The 21,529-nt window shown below is 36.6% G+C and overlaps 2 protein-coding genes across 5 annotated transcripts in view; one reads left to right on the forward strand and one right to left on the reverse strand.

Annotated features, from left to right (window-relative positions):
• LOC139981448 (clathrin heavy chain 2-like) overlaps positions 1-3,633 on the reverse strand; it is a 38,293-nt gene extending 34,660 nt beyond the window's left edge. Inside the window, exon 1 of the mRNA XM_071993841.1 lies at positions 3,375-3,633. Coding sequence (XP_071849942.1) covers positions 3,375-3,425 — 51 coding nt within the window. The 5' untranslated portion in view covers positions 3,426-3,633. The remainder of the gene's footprint in view (positions 1-3,374) is intronic.
• Positions 3,634-3,774: 141 nt separating this feature from the next.
• Positions 3,775-21,189, forward strand: LOC139981445 (uncharacterized). 4 transcript variants are annotated; one of them, XM_071993834.1, is made up of 20 exons: positions 3,775-3,913; positions 4,617-4,834; positions 5,735-5,887; positions 6,551-6,990; positions 8,067-8,184; positions 9,150-9,312; positions 9,732-9,913; positions 10,249-10,323; positions 10,906-11,070; positions 11,745-11,863; positions 12,145-12,322; positions 13,349-13,579; positions 13,906-14,049; positions 14,367-14,532; positions 15,380-15,541; positions 16,107-16,264; positions 17,021-17,236; positions 17,459-17,611; positions 18,289-18,465; positions 18,692-21,189. In XM_071993834.1, the coding sequence occupies exons 2-20, from the start codon at positions 4,691-4,693 to the stop codon at positions 18,740-18,742; spliced, it is 3,195 nt and encodes a 1,064-aa protein (XP_071849935.1). In that variant the 5' UTR covers positions 3,775-3,913; positions 4,617-4,690; the 3' UTR covers positions 18,743-21,189. The 4 variants fall into 4 exon arrangements, with proteins under 4 accessions (XP_071849935.1, XP_071849933.1, XP_071849936.1 ...); XM_071993832.1 differs by lacking the exon at positions 3,775-3,913 and adding an exon at positions 3,960-4,117; XM_071993835.1 differs by lacking the exon at positions 3,775-3,913 and adding an exon at positions 3,960-4,117 and having other exon boundaries at positions 12,154-12,322.
• Positions 21,190-21,529: the final 340 nt, after the last annotated feature.

Consider the following 21,529-nt stretch of genomic DNA (forward strand, 5'->3'; position numbering starts at 1 on the left):
ACTGTCTGTACTGTACACTAAGTAAACTTGTATGAGGGATAAAGTTTTGGTAGAAAGAAAATAAATAAGTCAATATTTAGAACGGCAGACTGGGAAGGAAGAGAAAGTGGACTTTTGACCCACAAGTGGGTCAGAGGGGGCGCTATGTTGAACTGTTACTCATCTCTTTAAGGCTATACATCCTGCAACACGTACATCGAATCGAGACAAGTAAAAGAGGATTAAAATATTAAGGTTCATCAGGTGAAAACAACCCAGTAGGCTATCATAGTTTGATCAACATCAACCTTGAGTGTAAAGTTTGATAAATTTTGGTGGCCAACACATTTTTAGGTGTTACTGATGTATTATTCAGGTCCTTCTCATGTGCTACTCAAGTACTTCATTGATCAGATGAAGGAATGTGGTAGTCCTCAGTCATTTGGGCTGCAGAGCTAAAAGTTACCAATTTAATGGCATCTGTAGGGAAAAATCTTATCCAGATACAAAAGTGCATTTGTTAAGAGGAGACAGGTGAGAGAGATGGACACAGAAGACCTATCCCAAGATATTGCTAATGTTGCTCTGCTTTCATCTTTATCTTAATAAGTGTCAAAACAATTGTTTAGAACTGTTCTGTCAAAAGTAGATGATACTAAATATGGTATAAATCAGTTTGACAATTTCAATGACATCAATAATTAGTGTCCTGAACACCCTTAAAATGAATCAAGTTAGCATATGAAATTACTCACATTAGTAACATATGTAAAATTCATAGTTTTGCTTGAATCCCCATACATAAATGTACAGTATTTGTACAAACAATGGCATTTCCTACTGACACCTAAGCAGACATTTCCACATACCATTCATAAGGATTACAAGTTTCAATATCCATTGTTACTCATCCAGGCATGCTTTATTTTTTTCAACGACTGAAACTCATGGACAAAGCATAGCTTTGAAACCCGCTCAATTTTAACAAAGAACACACATATGTTGGATGGTACATTGATGATCAGTACAATTTACAACTGAAATGTAACTTGACTTTTGAAATTTCATTCAAATTTACACATTATCCTACATACCAGAGTATGATAGAATTATGCTATTTAAAACATTAATCGCAGTGAATAATTTACTATGCATCCATTGTTAAAATGTTAAGAACTCTTCAACTGTTTGATCATTGACTTCAAATCATTTATAGGGTACTGGAGATTGTACCAAGTACTTATCTTATTGATATTGTTAGACTAGTATATACACTGTACAATATCATGCTCTTGTTGAGGAACTTTAAGGGACGGCTGGTACAGCATGTTACAGCATCAGATATATACGTACACTACTAGTGTACTACACTCATATCTTCTTATTGTATCTTACTGTCTGTTTAAATATGTTTACTTATTGTATGTATAACTTATTGTCTTATAGATAATGGAATTTTAATGACAATATTGCTATTAAGTATTGTTTCAAAGCAAATAGTCTACATTCTTTAGAACCCACTGCTGTAGGCCAAACTTTCTTGTTTAAAGCTCCCAATTTTCACCAGGATCACCTTGGTGACCCTCCAGTGGTGAATGTTGTGGCCTGGGTCAGGGGCCTACTGGGAGGAGGTTCCCCCCCCCCTGCCTTCACATTTGAGAATCTTTTATGATTAATGGTACTTACTTGCAAATTGGTGACATTATTATTCATTCTAGATTCTTCCACTTTTTTATACAAATATCGGCAATGATTTTTGACTGCTAAATGTTGGCGACGCTACAAAGCATTTTCTTGATCCTTGTTTGTTAGTTGGGAGGTGAAACGACCATTGAACGGTACTTTTCGAAATGGTACTTTTAGGTAAATAACTCAACTTGATAATAGGACTAGGGTAGGATGAGGGTATTGGACTTCCAGGTGGCTTAAGTCCACCTCACCATTTCAGTTCAATACTTAAATTAGTGCTGCTAAAATTAATTTATGCCATTAAATACCATCTCATCTCATTTCATACCTTGATGAAAATGCCTAGTTATACAAAGGGTCTATAAACTGCATCAGACACTTCAGTGAGTCATAAAACTCGCAGCATGATGGAGATAAAACCCTCTCATTGGGTTATTTAATGTTGTTTTTTGGCTGTTAAATTGTATTTGGTGAACAATTGTTCTCAGTTTGCTATTTCACTCTGATAAAAAGGATGTTGAAAACTAAATCATGTTTTCATTAACAATTATTTTTGACCATAATTTGCTTTAAAATCAACTTCATTAGCATCTGCAAAAAAATTATTATTTTGGGTGCTATATTGAGTGTTATGATGCTGGATATGTTTGCAATTTTTACTGAAATCCAACATGAAGGATTAATGCAGATTTTACAGTGTGGTGATGTGCAATCAGTAGAAAAGACAGAAGTTGAAGATATGAGTGCATTTCTAATATTGTCAAACACCACCTTAACATCTAATTTCAAGGTGTGAGAATTATTAAAATTTATCACATTCCATCCACAATACTACTAATGTGTGAGTCTGCTGTGGGTGAAATAGAATCAAAGGAAAGGTGGTCCAAATAAGCACCACATGAGTAGACTGAAATAGCCCAGACACATGTCTAGATTGAAAATATCCTAAATTAATAAAACAACAAAAATCAATTGTACAACTAGATTACAAAATACAAGAATGATAAAATTAATACTTCCACTGGCATCGTGCCTCACTTGGACGAATAACAATTATTAAAAAGTAGTAAGAAAGGGGCCATGTCATTACGCCATCGGTACATTCCGCCATAGAAAATGTGCTCATTCCGCCATAGAATGAACAAAGTGGCTATTCTTACGACTAGTCGTAAGAATAATTTATAAATACGCATGCGCAGTTGCTTTAACATGGCTATTTTTACGACTACGAGTACTATTTTTTACGACTAGAAATAACAATAATTTCCGGTTAGGGTTAAGGTTAGGTTAGTGTTTAGGGTTAGGTTTAGGGTTACCCCGACTACATGCGCAGTTGCTTTATTTACTTTACTGCACTTGAATTCGCCGATGTTGTAAGAATAGTTATTAAATAATTGTTACGACTAGGCCTAGTTGTAAGAATAGCCACGACCTAGAATGAGGCCTACTACTACTTGTACTAGCCTACATTAAATGCTACTTTCTAAAACCTGTACTGGTTATGGCCGGTCTAAACCTAGGACTAATTTCACCAATCACAGCGCTAGTCTAGCGTAACTTTACTAGCCTAGCCAACGTTAGGTTGTTATTAGTAAATACAGGCTCTAACTTGGGCCTAATTTAGTAAGTTAGTGTGTCATAATAATAATTGTGACTTGTATAGTAAATGTAAGGTTAGCACTAACTTAGTATAAGGACAGGCCTACCTGGAAGACTTGTTCCACATGCACAAGCGGATCTTCAACCACTGCCTCCATATTGGCATTGATACAACTATGTTATCATCTTTGATACTTCGAAAACATACTCTTTGCGACGGAAAATCGAATTATTTTAAGGAAATGACAAATAGTAAATACACCCCTGTCGGTTTCACGTTAATCCCACAACATTGGAAAACATGCAGTGTATACCGTGCTGTTTTTTCCACTGTAGTCGTCTGTACTATAGGACTTGTTATTAATAGCCTAGCCATACGCGAAGCAATGTCAAATACACATGATACCAATACTGGAAGTGTTTAGGTGAAAGTCAGAAATAGTTGACTGCGTAACATGTGTTGGATATGAAATCCAATACACTTTCTATAAACAAGAACAAGAACATCTTATTAGCAACGCAGTCTTCAAGTAATTTGAAGTGACCATATCATGATGACAAAAAATAGCGATTGACACATCCTTGCTGCAGCTGACAGTGACAGCAACACAGAAATTTACCGACATGTAAAAATCGGGGGCGCCAGGTAAATTCAACATTAATAACAAACCTATGCTGTGATAACAAATAAATGGGTAAGCTGCGCAGGTACGGGTAAGCATTCAGTACAGGCAGACAATATGAGACCGACCTAGGATTTGTCGAAGTTGCTGTCGATAACCAAGGCAACGTTCGACGCACAATTGGTCATGTGTATTATAAATGTCAGCCCTCGACGGCTCTAACTTACGTGAGTTCACAACAAGACATATTAGTGAACTGGACCATCTTTCGTCGGCAGAACATTTTATGTTTAGGCCAAACAATTTGGAACAGTTAGGAGTCCTAACGTTAGGCAAACTTAGATCATTTTGACTATTTAGCAAACATGCGCTTCCAACGTAGGCCTACGCCAAGTAGGCAAAGTCTACTCATTCATTGGCACACGTTGGGAGGGCCTTTCGATTTCCTTTAGGCTGATTAGTAGTAGGGGCCTAGGCCTAGTATTATTTATTAGGGCGCTAGGCGTAACTTAGATTAAGGCCTAGTGTAATGCTTATCCCTAAATCAAAATTTAGGCTATCACTAAATTAAATGTGGAAATAATGTACAATTAAATTTGGCACCTAGACAGGGCCAACTTAGTTATAATTAATCAAGTGCATTTCAATCCTGACTTCATTTGTGAATATGCTTTAAGTAATTTTCACAATCACATCTTGATATCCATTCATGTTGCATACTTCCAGAAATCCAGGGATGTCCACTGTTAGAGCCTGAGGCAACAGAAAGACCACTTTGCTTCCATACAATGAACTAAGTTATGGTACATAACTTTCCACCTAGCAGCCCAAGTTTCAAGGTTTGCAGTGTGATTGGTTCCATGGCAAGAAATCAAAGTAATTTTGAGCATTGGATTGACTTACCACAGCAACAATCTTTTCTGCAAAATGCACCCTGGAAAGAGGTTTGTGAAAGCTCTGTTATAAAATTCAACTCTCCAAATTAGTATGCAACTAACAGAGTAAAGGTGTCTGATATTTATCTTTGAGATGATTAATCAATCAATGAATTAGCAACATATTACCTGAAATAGTGTCTGACACTGTCTGAATCGAAGGTTAGGCTATGTCAATCAATTATGGACACTTCCAACTATGCAACTTAGTGAGGCAGACAGTGCATGGCTTTGCCATGTGCCTCACCCAGCAAAGAACTGTTCCATGCACCCCCTCCTCAGGTGTCCCTCCTATCCAAATTTATTTTACCATGCAGAAAAAGCAAAAAATTGTTATTATGAAAGGTACACCTAAAAAATTTGGCTGACATAAGTTTTGAAAACAGAGTACCCACACATCCCTTGAACCCCTCCCACCCACTTGAGCCCCTCCCACCCCCTTGAACACCTCCCACCCCCTTGAACCTTCCCACCCCCTTGAACCCCTCCCACCCCTTGAAACCCTCCCACCCCCTTGAACCCCTCCCACCCCCTTGAACCCCTCCAACCCCCTTGAACCCCGCCTCATTGTACTAGCATCACCCTGTACCTTGCATCAAATACATTCTGTGCTTCCAAAATGTAGCTGTCATTTTGGTTTGCCCCCTCCTCTTCCAATTGGCCTACTGACAGATTTACAGTACTGTAGGTGGCTTGAAACAGTGAACTATGCAGCTATGAATTTCCAACAGTTCTTTTCATTTGGTCGGCTGTGATTTGTTTCAGAGAGAACTGATTTGAGTCGGTGTCTTAATCAAGAGCCCATCAGTTACAAAAATATACATATATATCAATATATTTATATATATACATGCATTCTTTATGTGTTTACATAGTTTTATATTTTCCATTTCTCTTCATACACATCAGCTATACAATGTCCTCTGTAAGGCATTGGCTCGTCTCATACACCAAGACTTTGATTCCTTCTCAAGTAGTCAAAAGTCGTCTCTCTTTGATCTTCTCGGGAGGACGTTCTTTGAGAGGCATATGGACACTTGTAAGATAGTGTTTGATACGCAGGTAATTATTACTGGGACAATCCCATCATAGTTAGCTAGATATCTCTATGATGATATTATGTTGGGTATCAACTGAACCTTTTCTTATAATAATTTTGATGATGTGGGAATTGTCTTAAAAGTAATGCAAGTAATATAGATTCAGGATCTTATTATCATTTTATACAAAGAAAAGAAAAACCAACATAATTGGCTGTTAAATGTTGATTTTGGCTGTTTTATAGTTTATTCTTTTTTTTTTAAACTGATCAAAGTTAGATGATGAATGTCAACATTTCTTATCATTTTCTTTGATGATGTGATGTTATGTTATGTTATGTTGGTTATTTACCTTTCCTCATAATAAATTTGAAGAATTTGTATCTAAGTATAGCCAATATTTTACAAAATCAGGATTTATTAATAATTTTTATGTTCGACTCTGAAAGGTACAGTATTAAAATATGGCAATTTTTTTTTTTAATTCAGGAGGCAGGATCTATTTTCTGTTTTAACCCAATAGGAAAAAAGGTAGCATAAATGGCCATTCAAGGTTGGTTTTGGCCGTGCAATATTTTGTCAATTTTCTATCCATAATTCAGTAGGCCTTTATGTAAGCAGTGTTCTATATAGAAGCCAATTCTATTCATAGATTATATTTACAGAATGCTTAATTTACCCAAAGCTCAAATCAGATGGAGAGAGTGCTAGGGAAATGAAAAACTACCTGAAGACAAAACTAACAGAGGCACTGGAAGACAGCCATTTAGACAAAAACAGCCGAGAGTCAAAGATTCTTAAAGACTTCAAAGACTTCTTGCGAAGTTTGTTAGAAAAGTCTTTGAATGAGACACTACAGAGAAGAGGCACCACTGACCAGTGTTCATATGAGCAGCAAGAGCGAAGCGAGTCGAGGGATGGATGGTTGGGGAGGGAGACCTTTAGCCAAGAGATGACCAAGAGTAATGTTCTAGGAGAGGCAGTCGCTCACATTCTGGACAGACGGCCGAATATGTTTGAAACAGTCTGTACAAAGTTGAAAGGTCATCAGCTTTCACCAGCACTAAGGAGAAAGATCTGGCTGTGGGTGATTGTTTCAGAAAAGAAGAAAATCAAGAATTGGAGGTAAGGAATAATTAAGGTGCTGAGTTCCAGGTAAAATACAATTTTTTTTCTATTCTATTGAGGGTGATTTTTAAGATTTTGAATGTCACAGAATCTAGCTATACTGCTATGCTTTTTATCGGAAGCCAAGAAAATTATATTAAAGGTTGTCGCAAGGTGCCCAGAGGCTGCACTGAATTTTCCCAGGTCTATTGTCGGTATTCGGTGGGGTGAGTATGACAGAAATAAAACTCACGGAGAGGGTTTCCAAAAGTTTGTTTTCTCTTGTTTCCCGGTTCAGTATATACACTATATACAGTTCTGGAGATAATGAATGACACATCACAGAGCCCACTCTTTTAAATACAATGACATACAGGCCTCACTGGCCAAACAACACAGTCTGCCGCAATGGAGCACCGTGGCTCTGGGTTGGAAAGGAGACCCCTCGCCAAAGAATAAATAAAATTGGCTAGGCAACACCAGTAAAAACACCCTGCAATAACTCAATTGAATCATAACTAATCTTGTTCTAAATACCTCACCATATCCAAACAATGTGGGTGGCATAAGTAACACAATACAAGTATACAATATACCATTTCCACAATCCATCATTCCATATATTATGCTTAACCCTTGACAAAGTTATCACCCGAAAGTTTAAACACTATTATCGGTGAAGTGAAAATACTTTGTTTCTTACACTTTACCTAACTCACCATTAGTCAAATACACTGCCGCTTTCCCGCCTAACTTACCTCACATGCCTCATTGTTATTTGCATACCAAAACATTGCACCCTGTTTCTACTATAACCCCTCCTTTCACTGGATATGTCACAAAGGTTTTTTTTTACCTTTGCAAAACCAAAACGGTAAATAATATGTACCTCATAATCTTTGCTACTCTTATTTTTTTAAATATCAAAGTGTGTTTGAAGGGTTTATTACTTTGGGGGGGGGGGGGGGGGTGGAGGCTACCTTCAATGCTGTTTACCTGTAAACAATATTAAAACTCTGATTCTTTCCCATCATTAATAATTTCTTTTCTTGTCATTTCCTTTATTCTTTCTGTATCTTCTTTGCCTGAATCAGTTACTCAACCTTAGAAGAGGAATTTCATGGGAATTTATTGAGGAGGAAAGCCCAGATGAATATTAATTCTGTTAGTTCTGCACCTGCTAACTCCCTGATCCAGCAAATGGTCAAAGAGGTCAGTTCAGAAATTGCTAGATAATTAAGTTACAAACATTTGAGAATTATTTAGAAAGTATTTTTGAAAGCCTTTCTTGGGCATGTAGAGGGCATGTAGTGCAATGTAACAGTGAACTCGTAGCTTTGACCAAGAACTTGTTCAAATTTATTTACAAGCCTCATGAAAAATGACCTCATAGCTAACTCATACAGGGAAATAATTTGAGCCTTTGCATCCTCACATAGCAAGTTTGAGGTTGATGCACTTTTGATAACATTAAGTACTGACATGTTACAGACTAAAGTGACTAAAGTTTCAAAATATGGTTAGAATCCTGTTGACTTATACTTTCATAATAGAATGAGCTTTCTATTTGTCAATCATGATTCAAGGTATTACAAAATACATTGTACTTTAAAATACAATGTCATTTAACAAAGTTATGAGTGAGGCACCATTCAGCACAATGGTATATGTATACAAGTATAAAGCATTAGGATTTGGGTATCCTACCAATGAAATTGTTGGTGAGACCTGAAAAAACTCACTTATGCCTTAAAGCTTCAGTGAGATTGGCTCAATCTCTCTGAATGTACAAAATATGGGGATTGGGTTGCAAACAAATACTGATCTCTCACTGAAGAGAGAAGCTCAGTAGCTAATCCTCTTTGTTAATTCCTTACAACAATGAACAAATCTTTGTGTCAGTTTGCATCTCTTGAGCCGACTCTGACATTTAACTTGACCTTTGACCTTGAATAATGACTAAGCATACGCACTGCTTGTAACTGAATGTTTTTGGAGATTGAAACATGAATGCATACCAAAACCATTAGAGTCTGGTTTATTCAAACTACATCACATCAGAATTGTTTGTAACCATCCAGTGCCAGAAATTTATTTTGTAAAAGTTTGGAAATGTAATTGTTCAATTTAATCCCGGACATCAAATTGAGCTTTGGATTTGATTTTTTCTTTTTCAGAAATTCAAATCTACGCCATGTCTCCGGTCTCTGGCAAATAGCGATGTGGAATCGGTTATTGAAGAGGCTATGAATATTCATGATGTGTGCTATGGCCACTCTGAACCAATCAGTGTTTTACTTTTATTTCCTCTTTACATTGGACTTGTAAAACCATCAGACGGTAATTACTTGGACAAAGATACTTTCTCTTTAGAACTTTTATTCTTTTACTTGATGAGATCAAAATCTCTGTGATCTGTAAAACAACCAATCTAAATGTAACATGGAAGGTCTTTTCTGCCCACTACTACTGCACTCTTCTCACCTCAATAGCTTTCCAATATTTGTAAAACTCTTCATAGGGATCTAGGTGAAATATAAGCAATTCAAGGTTTAAGCACTTTGCAAGTATTTCTCGTTATTTTTTTATTCATTTTTTTTTTTTATGTTACCTTCTCTTTTCATCTACTTTCATTTTAGGAAATCAGCAGATCTAAATATCATCACTAAATAAGTAACGTTTAAATTCTAACTACTCTACAACAAATAACCTACAGTATGGAAACTAATTATTTTTGTTGTGTTTGGTCTGGCTTGTAGATGATATTCCGCTGTCCTTAACGATAAGTCTGAACCTACTGCAGATTCACTTAATCCACACTCGGGAAAGATCTGAGAGAATCATAACAAATGTACTGGATCAGTTGCAAGTTACAGATGAGCCCCTTTACCAGCATATGAAGGATTGTGCAGAGATTAACAGCATGCAAGAACTGATCAAGGTATGTATGCTCTGATTGAGATAGATAGATAGACAGATAGATAGACAGACAGACAGATAGACAGATAGAAACAGCCTAATAATGGTACTGAAACATTTATTCTTCATTGTGATACAGAATGTTGAAATCACCCTTCAACCCCCCCCCCTTCCCTCCCCTCCCCTTCCCCCACCCTCTCTGCCATGATTGTCAAAGAGAACAACATACTGCTCCTAGTAAAGTTCGGCCTTTACTGTTGTACTGATTTGCATGATTTTTAAAATTCTGATAGTCATTCCTTGCAAAAGAATCTTCTTTATTTTTCACTCTCTCCCTTTATTTGAAAATCTTGGCAGACGAAAGATGAGTCCTTTAACCAGACGAGTGGAAGTGATACTTTGTCAGTTCTACTGTCCACATGGATAGAAAAGGTAAATATGTAATGTTAAGTCCTCTGGAATCTTATTTTAGTCGTCGCATCAATGATGATGATGATGTTTGTATATTCCCATAGAATGATGCAGTGTATAGTAGATGTAGAATGTAATGTTTATTTGTCATTTTGAAACGATGAATAGATGGTATTTTAGTATTCAAATATCAAAGTGAATAAGAAAGTAAAATTTGTGTGCTCGCAATGCTCGATTTCTGTATTCTCGTATGCATGATATTTACCTTTAAAACATGCTCATTTATCTGGAATGTTCCTTCAAGGCTTAATTGAAGCAATGTGTTTCTCCTTCCAGGGCTCTACAGTAAATGTTAATTCTTTGCATCATAATACTATTAACTCGACCAAATCATGTTTTTATTAATTTCGAATTTCATTGTTAAAGAACAAAGGAAAAATAAAATGACTTTGAGGTACTGTTAGTGCCCTTGTGATAGTTCATTTCTCGCTCTGCCGTGACCTCTTCTAAAGCATCTAGGAATTAATTTCTCCGTTTGAAATTGCAATGATGGACAAGATAACAAGACAAATGTTTGACCAGTCTGGTCTTTTCTTTCACCAGGTATTTGTTAATGTGTTATCTAGACCGGCCGTCATGTTTGTGTGGGACCAGCTGTTTCTTTCGAGTTGGGCTTCTGGAGTATTTGAAGATATCTGCCTGTGTCTCATTCTGCTTCTAAGGCAGAAGCTCTTGGAAGAAACCAAGGACTATCAGACCCTCATGAAGGTAAATCATTACATTTCATGTATTTTCACTGTAGATTGCAGAGTAATATATTTCCCATGAACATAGCAATGATATAATGACAAAGTTAACTTGTGGAGGAGTAAAGCCATGGAGGAAGAATAAAAGTAGAGAAATTTAAAAAAAAATTGGTCACAGTTATAGGTAAACATCCTCAACTAGGGGGAAATAGAGAGAGCAAGAAAAACAAGGAGAAAAAATTAACTTCAGAGCCGATTTTATGAAGTTAATGTCAAGTGGATAAATCATAACCTAAACTTTCTAATTGACTTTAAAAATAAAGGGGAAAGCATTTCATTTGCTAGCTACTGTGGCAGGCTAACTAAACTACTAAACTAACTAAACTATACTTAATTATGCTGTTTGTGTCAGAATCACTAGATTTGTTCATGTTTAATTGGTCCATTGTTTTATAAAAGTGTTATGAAGCATTTATTATAAGTCACAAAGTTAGATACTACTGTTAGAATTGAATCTTAATGACTGAAAGAAAAGTACAACCTTTGTGTAGAATCTTATATGAAAAGTAGGCTAGGCCTTGTTACATCTGCTGATGAGAGTGTGTTAGGCAAAACAAAATCATCTTTCCTCAAGTCTTTGGAATTATTACCTTTCAATTATATTCTCTGAGATGCTTCAATTTATTTTGATTCCAGGTACTTCTAGATGAGCCATCCATATTATTTACGGCTGACATTCAAAGAGCTTACAATCATGTTATTCAAGAGAATGACCTGTCTGATGTACCGGCACTCAATCGCCAAGTCAAAAAACGGTAAGGAAAGACTGATGTCTGCTTTGACAAAAATGGTTTTTATTTTGTTGGTTAAGGTTGGACCTGTAAAATACAACAAAAAATTATGGCTTGTATGAAAACATCAGAGTGTCCATGAAAAATATATTCATATGATCATCAGCAGCTGAGTGGCTGTCAAACTTCATGTATGGAAACAAAAGTTATTCCATGAATATTTGAAGGTAATGTTGTTTGGGGTGGGTTTTTTTAGCTGTTTTTCATAATGTATGAATTAAACTGATAATGTATTCTTTTTGCAGTCTCGATAGGGCTGTCCAGCTACCATCGCCCAGTGAGACACCTGTCAATGAATTACCCATCGTTCCAGTCATAACAGAGGAACCTGAACCAGTCGTGACATCCCCCTCACCTGAGGAGGGCTTTGATCTGTACATCGATGGTATCGTCACTCTCCCAGATCATGCTACTATAACAAAGGTAATGAAAGAAAAATGAACAGCAAAATAATTATAAAAAAAACAACATTGTTCATTTTCCCAAACTTCCACCTTTTTTTTCGTATTTAATTATGATAAATTTGAAGTTAATATGTATCAATATTTTTGTTCATTCCAATGTTTTTTTTCTTCATATTATTGAGGGGTGGGGAGCAAGGGGGAGGGAAGAGAGAGAAGACATTACATTCCTGAATTATTTTCATGGTTTAGTCTAAACCATAACATCCCTTAATATTATCTGTTGTCTGGGAATCAATTAAGTATTAAAGTGTTCTGATTATTTGTCTGAAGGCTGTTATCTGATTTGCTAAGTTATGTTTAAATATTCATACCAATGATCATGTTAATGTCAAGTTACCATAGATACATACACCCCAAAGTAGTAGACTGTAGAGGATATATGTTGAATCCTTTATATTTGTATCATGCTGTGACGTAACAATTACATTTGTTATTGATTCAGACCAGCTCTGAAAGTACCAGAGTACTAGTTTCCTGACAATAATATACATGATGTTAAACTGAAGAATACCAACACAAAAATTCAAATTATCCTTCATTTTTTGATAATCCCACCCTCTCCCCCACCCCCCTGAATTATTGGTTAGAATGAGGCTCAAACCAGAACCCTCAGCATAAGAGTTTGATGCTCCCATTGGAAGAGAACAGGAATTGTGAATCGGAGATCACCGACTCTAATCGTGGGTTATCCGATAATTTCAATGCTTTCTCTAGATTCAGTCATCAATTCCCTGTCAGATTTCTGTTCTTGATTTACTTTGCAGTTTTCAGTGCATGGGCATCATCATGATTCACCCTTCCTCTTCACCTCTTCCTTCCCCTTTCATTCCCCGCCCCCCTCCATTTCCTGCCACTTGTCCCAGCCCCATATTCCCCTCCCAGTGTCACATAAAACTAATCAATTTACAGACTTACATTAAATGACCTACATGTGTGCACCTCACACAAAAACAATGACCTACTTTTCTTTGGTGTCGCTCCATAGGTCACAGGTCGTGTTTTGACCCCCACTCTTACCATGCCTGACCTCTTGGCTCCCCCAGACTTGGACTGTGATGCTAAGTGCCCGACCTATACCTACAGATATACATCTCAACAGCTTCAAAAGACAAACCTCATCATCTTAAGAGTTTACACAGTCAATGCGCTAACGAGAGAGGTAGTTGTAGTTGGTAGCTGTGCATGGAACTTGTACAGAGACATAAATACTACCCAGGTATGTAGTACTTCACCTATCATATAATTAACATTAACATAATTAACATTATGTAGAGCAAGTTAAGTGATTTAACAACCAGGACTTTGATAAAGTAATACTGTTTAGATTGACAATCAGTGGTTAATTATTGCTATGGACATTGTGTTTGAACAAAAGAGGGATTAATAATCATTATAACTACATGAATAAGATTGATAGATGAAACATAATGGTTAATCTTTAATATGAACATTTTATAATTCTAAACATGAAAGCTAAAAGGCAGCCATGTGTAGTGTCTTCTTCTTCTCTTTTACTTCTTCTTTTTATCTTTTTTTGTAAAGCCAAAACTAAAAGTTGGGGCTTTCAAGTTGATTTTAAGACAAGGTTTACCAGATAATAAGTTATCACCAATTGAAGAGGATTTCCATAAACTTCCCAAAGTACCAGGATGCTGGCTGTTGTTTAGAGTACTACCAAGGTCAGAGGTAACGAGAGATTTAATTTCCCCTGGTTTTTATTATCTTAATATTTACCCAAATAAACAATATCAGTTTATGTTTATTGATTTTCACGTGTGAATAGTATCTAGATCGAGAAAGTTATATTTACGTCATATTCAGTCCTTCCTATCTTAGAATCGTAAGATAATTCAGCTTGTCTTGAGAATATTATTCGGTTTTTCTATTTCCCAAAAGACTACCATTTTGTTAATTTTGTGCAAGTTTTCATTTTTTGGGGGAATTTCCATGTCTTGGACATCTTTCCTGACTAATAATTTTTTTTTTTTTTATTGATTAAAAAGACAATTGTCGATAGACCTCCATTTAAGCTGTCAAGTTACACTGCCCTCAACAAGTCTGAACACACGACTGTAAAGGAAAGTGAAGAGATTCATGAAGGACCCAAGCGGAGGACAGAACGAGAAGTTGCTCTTACATTAAGGACAGAAGAGGCGGGTCTTGATGATGGTAAGAAATCGAGTGATTCTTGTCCTTTCAGTTAAATCTTTATCACATGATGTACATTGCCATGTTTTATTGCGTAAACCCATCATCCTCAGGGTTTGGGAAAAGAGGCCTTTATAAGCTGTCGGAAAACAAATATTTTTGTTCCTAAGCCCCATGGTGGGGCTGAGGTCATTGGTGCTACTCCCAAAGGTGCCTCAGTGAACAGGTGAATGGATTGATAGAATACCTTGGATGTAAAGTGTTCTGTATGGACAAACTTATCTCTTTCATGAAACATTTGTGTTAGCGGGCAGTTAAAAATTTAGAGAGAAAACATAAGAGGAACTTGTTGATGCTACATGTACTGCAACCTCTTCAACAGCCCTGTCAACACAGATTGTCACTTAAAGGGTGTGAAGACTCGCGCACAAAGAAACATCTGATGCCGGTATTCTGACCTAGTTTCAAATGAGGTGTAACAGAAGTGTAAGACACCACCATTGATCCCAGAAAAAAAAAACACAGCAACTTGCTACCGTCGGTAATTAGACACTAGTGTACAGTCAGTACATACAGCTACGGTCAATACCCACAGCACAGTGTACATAGCAGCGATGGACATCTCAGGTCTAGATAAAAAACAAGGTATCACGTTTCATTACTGTCTGCATTTTGTAGCAACAAGAAGAAAACTTCACTTGCAAGCAACGGAAAGTTAACTTTTTCAGAGCGCTGCACGCGGTTCGGGGCAAGTCTTCAATGCCTATAAATGTTTCTTTCATTTCTTGATATATTACATTTGAAATTAAGGCTGAATTTAAGTCCGGATTGTTTCACATTTTTATTATTTGTTTTGGCTTGTTGTCAGATCCGGCAAATCCTGAACTCACAGCTTGGATTCTGAAACGATTGGAGTGGAAGGCAAGTCTGCTCAATAGAAAACCCAAACAGATGCACCCGACGCATTTCTTTAGATATGACCCCGAGATTGGACTTAAGGTCAAAGTTCAAGGAGCCTGGGGGCTTAAAGGTACATGGTGTTGTAACAGGTTGTTGTTGGCAACCACAGATATCTCTTTATGGACTGAGGTGTTTAGGTTGCATATGTGCAAATTTCTTGGTTCCTTGCATTGTTAAAGCACCAGTAGATCTACTTCTTTCGAAAGATATGAGAAACAGCTGAAAAAGGGAACAGAGAGGGATAGAGTAATAAAATCAGGAGAATTATAGTAGTGTTATAGTAGTTGTCTTGCAACTTGGCTTCCAAATCCCCTCTGAAAATCATGTTGTCTATTCTGTATCTTCTAAACTGTTTTTTGTTTACACCGTGGTCTTGTCTGCTTATACCCCCCACTTCCCCCCCCCTCCCCCCAAAAGACACAGTCTCTATGATATCTTGCCTTCCGGTAACCAAGTCTTCCCTGTAAAATGACCAATTTATTGAAAAGTAACACCAGTAAGTGAAGTGGTAATAAGATTCAAGAGAGAGAGGTGCAACAACAGAAATACATTTGTTAATAAAATAACAAATTTAGCCTTTGATCTTTTCATCATAAATAGTATATTTTAATGATATTGTTTTCTATCACCTGCAGGTAAGAATATGTACCATGGCGTTATGATCTCACTAGTAGAGGGCATGAAAAGCCAGTCAGAGCGAAACGGTCCTGCTGTGACTGATACCAGAGTACTGGTAGCTACCTCTCAATTAGACAGTTTGGTTTCTGCTCCAAAGTGGATAGACCAACCAAAGGTAAACAAAACCCTTTGATCAGTGCGAGAAGTAAACATATCAAGAATATAATCATACTACTGTTCTATTAAATGATCTTCTTCTTACTCCATCTGTCAGTTAAATAAATTATTTCAGATATAATGAAAGCTGGTATGAATGAATGATGTAAGCAATCTGCCTCCCCCCCTCCCCTTTCTCCCTTCCCTTACATTTCCTGGTCCAAGCTATCATCCTTTCTGTATTACAGCAATCAAGACAGCTGGTATTTTCCTCAGTATCTCACCTAAAGTTATGCCAGGCGCGTAGCCAAGGGGAGTGGGGCAAAGGTTCAGCCGCCCCCCTTGAGCATATTTAATTATGATATGGCTAGTATTTTCAAAATATAAAATGCTTAGATGCAACTAACAAGGCCTGGAAAGTGCCATTTCCAGTGATCTGGGAGGCATTTTCGGCCAAAATGTTCTTGTACGTTTCGCGCCAACACATGGTGGCACTACGCTTAGATAGTTTGCTACAGCTGCTACGTTTTCGCCCCTCCCTTGGCAAATTCCTCGCTATGCCCCTGAGTTATGATGGTGATATTATGGTAGTATACCAGCTGTGATACACTGTAATGCAGCTCAAGCATAGGAAAAGTACAATGACACATGAATCTACTTTGATCCAATTGAGATATATAATAATAATATATTAATGAAATACATTGAAAAAGAAAAAAAGATTATTATGATGTTCTTTCTTTGGATAGTAACTGTTGCTTAAACATTTATGTAGGTTCTTCATCCCATGCAAGATGAGAACTCTTGCCTACTTTTAGAAGTTCTAGGAGTAACGGTGGAGAGACCTCCTGCAGGCGGAAAAGCTTGGAATCGGCCCTTTAAGATGGAGACGATATCTAATTTAGGATGGACTGTCGTTCCTCTCTTCAGGCAAAGTTCACTCTTTCAAGGAGCTCACTTTTTGCCACTCTTCCAAGAAACTAAGGAGAAGGTAAAGGATCTTTGATATGTTTGGGAATGTTTATTGTCTGTACGATTAAAAACTCCCCTACTCTTGTAGAGAGAAGCACAGCTGTGTCACTTGTGGTACTCAGTGTACTCATGCTCAAGTACATTGTTTCTGTACTCATACTCGTGGCTTCGTACTTGCAAGCTTTTCTTAAATCTAAACGTCCATCTCATCTTTTTGGCATTTCTCCTTTTATGTCTTCAGCCGTTTCTAACGAAACTTCTCACAGAGGAAAGCTCGAAAGTCATCGAAGAAAATCTAAAGAAAAAGTCCATCTTAGAGTTCAAAGATCATCCGTCAGTTGCCGTAGAGCTTTTCGATGGTCACTTTGAATACCAGGATGTATTACCTTTACCTGTAAGTATTAACCCCCTCTACAAGACCCTTGTCTGCCCCTTCACGCTCCTCTCATCTCCACCTTGTTGCTCATGTTTCCTCTCCTTACTGCCCGGCCATCTTTCCGTTTCTGTACACCTAACTAATCCAGCTGTCACCGGCCCCTTCATACATAATCTGTATTCACACATACATAATCTGTATTCATCACATTGGTGATTTGGTGTTTTATGTGAATGATGTTTAACAACCTTGCTTTGCAATTGGCATCTATCCTTTCAGGTACACACACACCTGATGAAAGTGACCGGTCACTACAAATTTTGTTTACTTGTGAAGTTGTGATAATGTTAGAAATGAGCTCTCTTTGTTGGAATGATTGTTGACAGTAAATGTTAACAGAAGGGATCATTCTGTTATAATCTAGCATATTTATGGGCGGTACACATGGTCATACCTAACATATTTATGGGTGGTATAAATGGTCATAAACATTATTAACACTGTTTATTTGTGAATACAGGTTATTTCTGGCTTGTTTGGGGGGGAGGGGGGGGGCAATACTGATGTTCCTTTCTGATATAAAGTGGTCGTTTCTTTTCCCTGTTGATTTTCTATCATCTCATTAACATATGTTTGTGATTTAGGTGTTTTATGTGAATGATGTTTAACAACCTAGCTTTAATCTATCCTTTCAGGTACACACAGACCTGATGAAAGTGACCGGTCACTTCAAACAATATCAAAAGGTCGCCAAGGAGTCATACGGTAGTTCGATGGTATCGTCCATCCTGATTGGACAGGAGCTTGTAAATTCAGAAGAAGAGAAAGAAACTCTACAAAATGCGGCTAAGAGGGCTTTTTGTCAAAAAGTAGTAAGTGGAATTATTATTCCTGGTAGTTGGTTTGGGAAACATATTAGCATAATATTTGATGGACTAGCATACAGTAGAACTTGGAGCAATTCTAGCAACAATATCAGCCAATTAGAATGATTCATACCTGCCATAGCTATCTGAACTGCAACTTGAAATTCCGATTGAAAATTTTCAAGAATGATAAATGTCCATATTTTGTTACTATTGTTTCTGCTTTTCACAGAACACAGCCCTTATACGACATGGACTGAAGCCATTGACAGACGACAAATAGATGAAAAAGTCAGCTTTTGATCCTGCTGTTGTGACAGATGACATGGATCAACAACTCAAAAGCAGATCCTGTAGTCATGGCACAGGATGTAGCCACCCAACTTCTGATCCTGTAGTCATGTCACAGGATGTAGCCACCCAACTTCTGATCCTGTAGTCATTGTACAGGATGTATTCACTCAACTTCTGATCCTGTAGTCATGGCAAAGGATGTAGCCACTCAACTTCTGATCCTGTAGTCATGACACAGGATGTAGCCAGTCAACTTCTGATCCTGTAGTCATTGTACAGGATGTAGTCACCCAACTTCTGATCCTGTAGTCATGACACAGGATGTAGTCACCCAACTTCTGATCCTGTAGTCATGACACAGGATCTAGCCACTCAACTTATGATCCTATAGTCATGGCACAGGATCTAGCCACTCAACTTCTGATCCTGTAGTCATGACACAGGATGTAGCCAGTCAACTTCTGATCCTGTAGTCATGATCAATTACAAATAGACCAGCAACTCACCGTTTGTCACAGACCAAGTACGGTGACAGCTAGACTAATGTGCTCCTTTTGTTACTCTGGTATTTAGTACTTCATTCATTTTAGTACTTTGGATAAAGTCTGTGTATTATGTCATATATGAACACATGATATGTTTTCTGCTGTTATTACTTTGTATAAAGTGTGTGTATTAAGTCATACATGAACACATGATATATGTATTCTGCTGTTATTACTTTGTGGTATATTGCAAAAAATATGTTTAATACTTGTGCCAAAACGATTTGTGAAAACAAAATCCAATTTCATGGAAAGTACTTTCCTGACTACAACATGCAATATATTGAAAAGATACCAAGTCTGCCAGAGGCTTTTGGGGTAACTAGTTAGACCCCCAAAAAATAAATCATTATTCTTTCTGTTTGTTTTCACAAATTAATGTTTTCAGGAATGTACATTGGATTAATAACTACTTGTCTTTGTAATGATGATTTTTGTTGAGTAGCAAGTCTCAAGTTTTCAGTGTAGCCATATGAAAAGAAATTAATGTGTCTCAGAAATTTAATGATGCTTTAAGGCTGGTATACAATCGGTTTCTCTTAAGAATGACAGTTTTATTTAAATGCTGTGTATTCTAACTTATTTGCTCAGTGTGACCTCAAAAGTCAACAAAAAGGTCATTTTTAATTTAAAATTTTCTAGAAAAAGCAAAAAATAATCTTTTCTGAAATGTGCATTGCTGCTCTTCTTAACAACTCAGTTGAATTAAAAGATTGTTTATTTATAGATATTTCAAATAGATATTTTAATCTATAACACAAGTGCTATATTTTGCAAGGGTAGCTAACCAAAATTGTGTGCCTTTAAAGTACTAAAACAAACTTTCTATTCAACAAAATTGTTCAAACTTTTTACATTCCAAAAGTCTTTATATCATATTTTCATGTAAATACTTTAACGTTCACTGTGTGCTTTAACTTTTGTTTCCGTAGAACATTTTCAAATGTTTATATTTTTAGAACCAAGTTTTGCTAGTACAAGTTGATCGTTTGATGTTTGTTATATAAATACCTCATAATGCTTTGATCCTGCAAAGTGTAAAATTTATTCAAACATTCCTTACTCTCATTAATAGTAATAATTTCATACTTTTTTAATGTTATGTGATTTAGTTTGTTATTAAACTAACAATGCAATTCATTCACAGGGTTGTTTTCATCTGCAGTTATATTTATTTATTTATTTTTTTAAGTTTCATGAAACAGTGTGGAGTGTTTTGTCAGACTTGTGTGTCAGGCGTAGTATTCTGTATTTATGAAATATGACAATATAATATTTCAGAGGTGTGAATATATCGGTAGATTTGTAGTCTGAAACATCACCGATGGGCCTGGGGTTGGTTTGGGACTTTTGTTTAGATGTATAATAGCAGATATTTGCATCTACCTTTAGATTTTGAGTAGCAGTTTATTCAAACCTGCCATATGCTGCTCAAATATCTATGACCACATTCCATTTTGTCACCTTAATTAAAAGCTTATAGTACAGTAACAGAGTATTCCCACATTCAATTCTTAAAAATTATCACCCACTTTATTCACATTAGTACTTATCACGTACAAAGCACGAAATCAAAAATTTAAATTGTTGGCGGTTTTTCCATGGTTTGAATTGAACTTTACTATTCGAACAAATCAACTGTATTATAATGGGATTTAATGCATCAATGTGATAATGGGACATGATAAACATACAACCTAGTTTTGCTGTGTCAATTCCTACACAGGAGTGCATTAATGGTGTCATATGTAGTGTTTCATAGTTGGAAATTCAAGATCTGTGCCACTTAATTGGAAGGATGGTTATTCTTTGCATGAAGGTGGAGGAAAAGGATCTAGCTGAATTGCGGAGTTTGTGAGTAAATACGGTAAATAAATATGATTTGAACGGTTCACTGTTACATCGACTATTTTTCATTTCGCAAACCGTCAAAGTATTACTCTAAATAAAAGACAAGCAGTCGATCAAACTAAACAAAACGTCCGAGATTGGCTGAACAAGTGAGTCTGCAAGTACTCCAAACTTGATGTTATCGACCCCAACATTTTGTCACCCAGACCCTTCATAACTATAATTATATTTCATAATTACAAGAACAATTTCTCCAAGTGTTCATCATTTAACCTCATTGTTTGAAATTATTGTCGATTGATCATGTTAGCGATGTGCAAAAGTATAGAAATTCAACTCACAAAGCTTTTTTAAGGTGTCATGTTCTCCAGAGAACTACT

The sequence above is a fragment of the Apostichopus japonicus genome, chromosome 15, assembly GCF_037975245.1.
Source record: "Apostichopus japonicus isolate 1M-3 chromosome 15, ASM3797524v1, whole genome shotgun sequence".
Taxonomy (NCBI): domain Eukaryota; kingdom Metazoa; phylum Echinodermata; class Holothuroidea; order Aspidochirotida; family Stichopodidae; genus Apostichopus; species Apostichopus japonicus.

What these genes read in the sequence shown, in the direction of transcription:
- LOC139981445 (XM_071993834.1), top strand. Translation starts at nt 4,691, where the DNA reads ATGGTACATAACTTTCCACCTAGCAGCCCAAGTTTCAAGGTTTGCAGT. An exon ending in ACTATCAGACCCTCATGAAG is followed by an intron (nt 11,071 to 11,744) that starts GTAAATCATTAC and finishes TTTTGATTCCAG; the next exon opens with GTACTTCTAGATGAGCCATC. An exon ending in AGGAGCCTGGGGGCTTAAAG is followed by an intron (nt 15,542 to 16,106) that starts GTACATGGTGTT and finishes TATCACCTGCAG; the next exon opens with GTAAGAATATGTACCATGGC.